The sequence below is a fragment of the Oncorhynchus tshawytscha genome, linkage group LG09, assembly GCF_018296145.1.
Source record: "Oncorhynchus tshawytscha isolate Ot180627B linkage group LG09, Otsh_v2.0, whole genome shotgun sequence".
Taxonomy (NCBI): Eukaryota; Metazoa; Chordata; class Actinopteri; order Salmoniformes; family Salmonidae; genus Oncorhynchus; species Oncorhynchus tshawytscha.
This window is the reverse complement of record NC_056437.1, coordinates 72,642,753-72,650,301: the sequence shown is the minus strand read 5'-3', so window position 1 is coordinate 72,650,301 and position 7,549 is coordinate 72,642,753. Positions and strand designations below refer to the sequence as shown.

The 7,549-nt window shown below is 41.8% G+C and overlaps 1 protein-coding gene across 1 annotated transcript; it reads right to left on the bottom strand.

Annotated features, from left to right (window-relative positions):
• Positions 1–5,525: 5,525 nt before the first annotated feature.
• Positions 5,526–7,012, bottom strand: LOC112258634 (reprimo-like protein). The gene has a single exon (XM_024433146.1). The coding sequence runs from the start codon at positions 6,555–6,557 to the stop codon at positions 6,228–6,230; it is 330 nt and encodes a 109-aa protein (XP_024288914.1). The 5' UTR covers positions 6,558–7,012; the 3' UTR covers positions 5,526–6,227.
• Positions 7,013–7,549: the final 537 nt, after the last annotated feature.

Genomic DNA, 7,549 nt, shown 5'->3' with positions numbered 1-7,549 from the left:
ACATGTGCCTTATAACGTGCCTTACAAGCAGCGGTTAGCCAATGATCAAAGAATGGTCCTATCTACAGCAAAGGGCTTCAAGTTTCATGGGCTTAAAATCTAAGTCCAAGGGTTTTGTGGTCTCCATGTCAACGGGCCCACATTCTCAGAACGCTGTGGTGTGTTATTTCTTTCACTTCTTTTGATGAAATGGATTTCAATCTGAGGGGATGTGGATGCCTCAGTGGACGAGGAGCTGGTGTGTGTGTGTGTGTGTGTGTGTGTGTGTGTGTGTGTGTGTGTGTGTGTCGATGTACTCATCCGCCTCTTAGAGACTCAGCTCTCCTGACAAGTGATAAAATAATCATGAGAACATTTGTTGCTTTTGAGTAGGGAGTCAGAGAGGGAGAGGGAGTGACAAGAGTAGAGGGGGTAGGGGAAAGCAGAGGTATGGATATATATACAGTGGGGCAAAAAAGTATTTAGTCAGCCACCAATTGTGCAAGTTCTCCCACTTAAAAAGATGAGAGAGGCCTGTAATTTTCATCATAGGTACACTTCAACTATGACAGACAAAATGAGAAAAAAACAATCCAGAAAATCACATTGGAGGATTTTTAATGAATTTATTTGCAAATTATGGTGGAAAATAAGTATTTGGTGACCTACAAACAAGCAAGATTTCTGGCTCTCACAGACCTGTAACTTCTTCTTTAAGAGGCTCCTCTGTCCTCCACTCGTTACCTGTATTAATGGCACCTGTTTTAATTTGTTATCAGTATAAAAGACACCTGTCCACAACCTCAAACAGTCACACTCCAAACTCCACTATGGGCAAGACCAAAGAGCTGTCAAAGGACACCAGAAACAAAATTGTAGACCTGCACCAGGCTGGGAAGACTGAATCTGCAATAGGTAAGCAGCTTGGTTTGAAGAAATCAACTGTGGGAGCAATTATTAGGAAATGGAAGACATACAAGACCACTGATAATCTCCCTCGATCTGGGGCTCCACGCAAGATCTCACCCAGTGGGGTCAAAATGATCACAAGAACGGTGAGCAAAAATCCCAGAACCACACGGGGGGGGACCTAGTGAATGACTTGCAGAGAGCTGGGACCAAAGTAACAAAGCCTACCATGAGTAACATACTACGCCGCCAGGGACTCAAATCCTGCAGTGCCAGACGTGTCCCCCTGCTTAAGCCAGTACATGTCCAGGCCCGTCTGAAGTTTGCTAGAGAGCATTTGGATGATCCAGAAGAAGATTGGGAGAATGTCATATGGTCAGATGAAACCAAAATAGAACTTTTTGGTAAAAACTCAACTCGCCATGTTTGGAGGACAAAGAATGCTGAGTTGCATCCAAAGAACACCATACCTACTGTGAAGCATGGGGGTGGAAACATCATATTTTGGGGCTGTTTTTCTGCAAAGGGACCAGGACGACTGATCCGTGTAAAGGAAAGAATGAATGGGGCCATGTATCGTGAGATTTTGAGTGAAAACCTCCTTCCATCAGCAAGGGCATTAAAGATGAAATGTGGCTGGGTCTTTCAGTATGACAATGATCCCAAACACACCACCCGGGCAACGAAGGAGTGGCTTCGTAAGAAGCATTTCAAGGTCCTGGAGTGGCCTAGCCAGTCTCCAGATCTCAACCCCATAGAAAATCTTTGGAGGGAGTTGAAAGTCCGTGTTGCCCAGCAACAGCCCCAAAACATCACTGCTCTAGAGGAGATCTGCATGGAGGAAGGGGCCAAAATACCAGCAACAGTGTGTGAAAACCTTGTGAAGACTTACAGAAAACGTTTGACCTCTGTCATTGTCAACAAAGGGTATATAACAAAGTATTGAGATAAACTTTTGTTATTGACCAAATACTTATTTTCCACCATAATTTGCAAATAAATTCATTAAAAATCCTACAATGTGATTTTCTAGATTTTTTTTCTCATTTTGTCTGTCATAGTTGAAGTGTACCTATGATGAAAATTACAGGCCTCTCTCATCTTTTTAAGTGGGAGAACTTGCACAATTGGTGGCTGACTAAATACTTTTTTGCCCCACTGTATCTACTCGGTATGATTTCCTTGAAATGCAAAGAAACTTCAAGGAAGACGGGGAAAGTGGTGAAATGTAAGATGGGTCAACAATGTTGATGATGAACAGAGTGAGGTCTGCTTTAAGAGACGTAATTCACAGGCTGTGAGTGACAGCAGGTAGAGATGGAGAGAGTAAGGGAGAAAAAGAGAAAGGGGAGGATAGATGTTTGAAGGTGCTTTTAGCTGTTTTTTCGCTGTATAATGCCCAGAGATGTCAGCAATAGTGAGACTGCATTCAGCTGCATACGCTCTCTCTGTCTCTCTGTCCGTCCGTCTGTCTGTCTGTCTGTCTGTCTGTCTGTCTGTCTGTCTGTCTGTCTGTCTGTCTGTCTGTCTGTCTGTCTGTCTGTCTGTCTGTCTGTCTGTGTGTGTCTTTCTTATCCTCCCTCTCTCTCTCTCTGTCCCTCTCCCCAGCATTGTTTAGATCCTGAGGGAAAGAGATTAATGTGGATGTCTTGAGAACAGACAGTGTGCCTGGACCAAAGCTCTTCGGGGTCCAGTAGATAGATGCCCCAGGGGTGTGAGGAGGTGTAGAGGGGTGAAAGGGTTCCTAATTGCGGTCAACTGGTGCGGTCAGTCAATTGCAGGATTTGACTAGAGACAACTGGTCATCATGTGAACCCAATATGGTGTGAGTCCAGTTCTATGGGTTTTAGCTGAGGCTGGGCTCTCATCTCAAGGTAGACAGTGTAAATGATTTTATTATTATGTTTACAAGCCCTTATTCAGTGTACTGGATAAAAGTGTTGAAGTTTAGATTGTAGGCCTTGGACCGGGAGTATATGGTTAGCTGTTCACTGCCCAGTATTCCTCATAACTTTGGAGGTTCATGAGCCTGTGTGTGTGTGTGTGTGTGTGTGTGTGTGTGTGTGTGTGTGTGTGTGTGGCAACCAAAGAGTCTCATGGACTGGAGCCTGCATTGAGAGAAGACTTAGCACCTTGCTGAGTGCTAAGAGTATTTGACCAGACTTGCAGGCATTCCTCAGTCTGACTCTGAAGTCTGAACCAGAGGCTACTCTCTCACTGGTCACACCACATAATTTCAATGTGGAAATGTGGGTAATATTTGGTTGAGATGTTGATCAATGAGATCTCAACCTTTATTCACCTACTCAATAAGACAGCCAGAAGTGTGTTGAATTCCCCATGTGATGTCATTATGCTTTCAACCATCTAAAAGCACAACCAAATTCCAATGGAGAAACAATATCAGATGTTGGGTTTAGTTGTCGTCTAAATGCGTTATCACTGCACTTGCAATCAGTTGTAAAAGCAGGAGATGAATCATTTGTGCCACGGACTTAGACTGGCTTTAATTCCAGTTTGTCTACAAATTAATAACTGTTGGAAAATGAATTCACATCTCCATCTCAACCAAAAATCTAGGTTAAAGAATAGGACGATATAAAGTTTGATTTGATTTAGTCCTATACTTTAACTTAGATTTTTGGTTGAGATGGAGATATGAATCCAACATATCAATTATAAACGTTTAGACAAACTGGAATTAAAGCCAAAGTGGAATTAAAGCCAGACTTAGGCCTAGTGCAAACAGCGCTCTATCGCCGCACCTAACAAAAACACTTCACTGTCTCTTTGGAAGAGCGGGGATAGAGCGCCGCCAGAATCGATTAAGTGCGCCTCGTCGGACTTTTGATAATAGTTCGGCAGCCTCTGCCGCTCTTTCGGCGCGGTGCTGGTGTTTTATGTGGCGCACCAGAGCAGTTCTTCCACTGTCGGGAGACATGGCAATGCGTATAAACACATGTTAATTGCATGCAAATAAAGGTTGCTTCGCTACCACACCCACAACGGAAGCACAGTCATGGTCTAATACATGGTCTTGTATGTAACCAATGCGTACGTCAAGCAAGGCTCTTAATCGTGCCAGCCCGCTCATAATTTCTATTCACTTCAACTCGCCATAAATTCGGCGTCTGAACTGTGCATAACTATGCAAGCTGAAAATACCTCTCCTTCAAATGTTTATATGTGGTTGCGTTGACAACCAAACACAATTCAATATCCAGTTTGCCTACAAATTAATCATTTATATGTTGGATTCACATCTCCATCTCAACCAAAAATCCAAGTTAAAGAATAAGACTAAATCTAATCTAACTTTGAATGCACTTTAAATAAAGTTTGGTTTTATTTAGTTATATGCTTTAACTTAAATGTTTGGTTGAGATGAAGATGAGAATCCAACATATTAATGATTAACTTGAAGATTAAATTGAAATCAAATAAATATTGAAATCATAGACCTATACTGTATATATTGTCTATTTTTAGTTGAACCATGGGTTGAATTGAAACGATAACTGTTGATGACTTTGTAAATGCTATATAGGCCTAAATAGTATAATATTGATGATATGACTTATAACTTATTGTTACATTGTATTTGCTCTGTTTAAACCTACCCTTTGGAATGACTTCGATAGGAACAGTGAATATATTTAGTTATTTAGAGATCTAGCGATAATCAATCATTCACGCGTCAGCACAATGGTAGTGGTCAGTGACAAATATCAAAGCCAATCTCTGGATGGGAGACCAGTAGGAGGTGCTGCCCAGCCTATATGTATTTTTTCTGATAGTGTATATAACATTGAAGATCTGACATTGTTTCAAAGGTACAAATGCAACATATGTTATACATGTTGAACATTGGTTACAATTACGACATAATTCTGTGGTTGAAGTTCCATCCTCAAAACAAGTTTAACGTTGATTACTTTTTCAAACACAATGTATTTTGCACGTAGATCCACGACACAGTAAATTGACAAATGACATTGAAACAACGTTGATTCGACCAGTTTCTGCCCAGTGAGGTATGTCTCTACTCAACCTAGACTGTATTTGACTGCATGGATTTTATAGAGAGAAGGCCTCTATGGATCATATATCCACTTCTGTGCATCATCTCCACTTTATCGTCAGATGAGAAATTCACAAATTCATTTTTATAAAAGTCAAGGCATGAGTGCACTATATTTAATGGTCTTGAGTAATCGTTCACCTGTGCATTAAAACGAACCAGTCTTACAGCCAATTCAAATCTATGCATTTGAACAATATTAGATTTTACACAGTTATTTATGTACGTAATTGTGTGCAAATGGAAGAAAAGTTTAGACTTGTGTCTAAAAACCATTTCCTTATAATATATTATTATAATAGACGAATAACATTATTATTGTTATTATTATTATCATGACATTATTACTATTGTTACTGTTATTGTTATTCCTATTACAGTGCAGTATAACATGCACACGGTCCTCGATCACATTTAAATGTAACTCATTTGTTTAATATATACTGCTTATTTATGCTGCTCTGTGCGATAGGCCTATGCCCTACATGAATAAATCTAATCTACTGCAACATGTAGCCTGTGACATGTACAACAGATATCAATGAAGAGATACGAGAACGTGACGTTTATTGGTAGCATGCTGCACTTTTCATTCAAGTTTCATCTTGGTACAAAAATCATGCAGCATCAGGTGCATTCAAAAAGTACAAAAACAGTAGGTCCAAATACCACTTTGTACTGTAGGCTACAGACCAAGCCGCGTGCATGCTGAACTGGACACGAGAACAGTCGTTGAAGCAGTGATGGGATTTGTTAAACATGCAAGATCCCAGCACCTTGAGTATTTGCCAGACATGCTAATAAGAAACGGGACCAAGAAAAATATATATTTTCAGAGAATTCCCACGTCCAAAATGTATAGCCTACTGTCAGAACTGAAATGGAAAAAAAACATACAATATGCATGCGTAAAGTTGTTAAACAATCATGGAAATATCGACTTTTGCGAATATAATTTGAGGTAACAACGTGTAAACATTTTTATCACAAGAGTCCATTACTTTTTTCAAGTTGACAGTCAAAAACAAAACAATAACCAACAGCCTATGCGTAAACGACGATGCATTCCTGGTTCTCCTTAAACGTTTGATGTGAGGAATTGGCCGCGCTTGACTGCAATTGCAGTCTATATTGGCAAACATATTTTGCAAGGAAATCAAACGCATTGCATATCATCGTGCCGCCCCAAATACAGCGTGTTGAGGCTATAGGTCCGTGGCGCGCGGCTACACACCATTCTCCATCCCGGCGCCATAGACTAGCTGAGTCCTATCATCACCGGGGCCTCTATGTCTTTGGAAGGTCTCCGGTCCTTCACCATAAAGTTAATCATACTCTCCGATTTGATCATGAGGTTGCAGCCGAGGAAAAAGATGCCGAAAATGACGGTGAGCGACAGTACGCACAGGACCGCGATCTGTACGACGCGACTGATAAAGAGTTTCCGCTCGTCCGGAGGTAGCGCCAGCGAGCCGCCGTCACTGGTTGCCACGTCCGTCCCGTTGCAGCAGTTCACCAGAGTACCGGCGAGGACTTGGCTCCTGTTGAATAGTGCGCCCTGGGCTTGGTCGAAGAAGGAGCCGTTCATGTCTCCGTGGATGTCAGTCTGACAGCGCTAATGGCAGCTATGGGCGCACGCGGTTCCACAGACACACACTCGCAAAACCCTGTCTCGCAGTTGCACTTTGCGTCATGTGACTGTGAAAACAAATCAAAGTAAAAATCAAATGAGAAATATATAATCTTCTTTTAAATTCGGTAATAACAGCACTACCAAAAGCTGATATGTCGGTGCGTATCAGCGGAGAGAAACTATCACAACCCTAACCAGATGCCGTATTCACCATCATACTTGCAAGTCAAAGTATTAAACTGAACAACTTCTACGTAGCTCGAACCTCTTAATTAAGCCCAGGTCCCATTGAACATCTCGAAGGAGGTTTAAGTCTGTAAGTAAGACTGCCCTGCATGCGCACCTGTGCCCGCGTGTGTGTGTGCTTTCGTGGCAAGTCTCTCGTGCATTTTAAAGGGCTGACGAGTTCCCCGTGGACTAAATCGCTCTCCACGAGGGGAGGTGGGTGGGCGGGTGTGGACAGTAGACAATTGAACGATTTATGCAGCCCTCATCGACTGTCAGCGACAGCAGGCATATAGAGTGTTATTATTAGAACATGTCATCAATGGCATAAGGATTGGTATTGGTCTGTCACCACCAACACTGAACTCCCATTAGATGATTTCTGATGGACGTAGAGTATGACAATTCGTTCTAACCTTAATGATAGGAGATACGTGTATCAATCTCTACAACACTTTGCTCACGCTGCATGTCTCCCTGGAGTGCAACCGTTCTAATATTCACTGCATCATAAAACAGGAGGCATTACAACAAAGGAGGGATCGGAAAAGAGTACAGTACAGTTCAGTTCTGCTCTCATCCTCCAAATGCCACCGTGACAGTACAACCTTAAGCACAGTCACAGAGAGAGACACATTCAGAGACAGACTTCTTGAATTGAGAGATGGAGAAATGTAATCAAGTTGATCAATCTGGGCAAACTTTTCAGCAGAGAAATCTAT

Excerpts from the sequence above, each read along its gene's own strand:
- LOC112258634 (XM_024433146.1), bottom strand. The coding sequence starts at position 6,557 with ATGAACGGCTCCTTCTTCGACCAAGCCCAGGGCGCACTATTCAACAGG.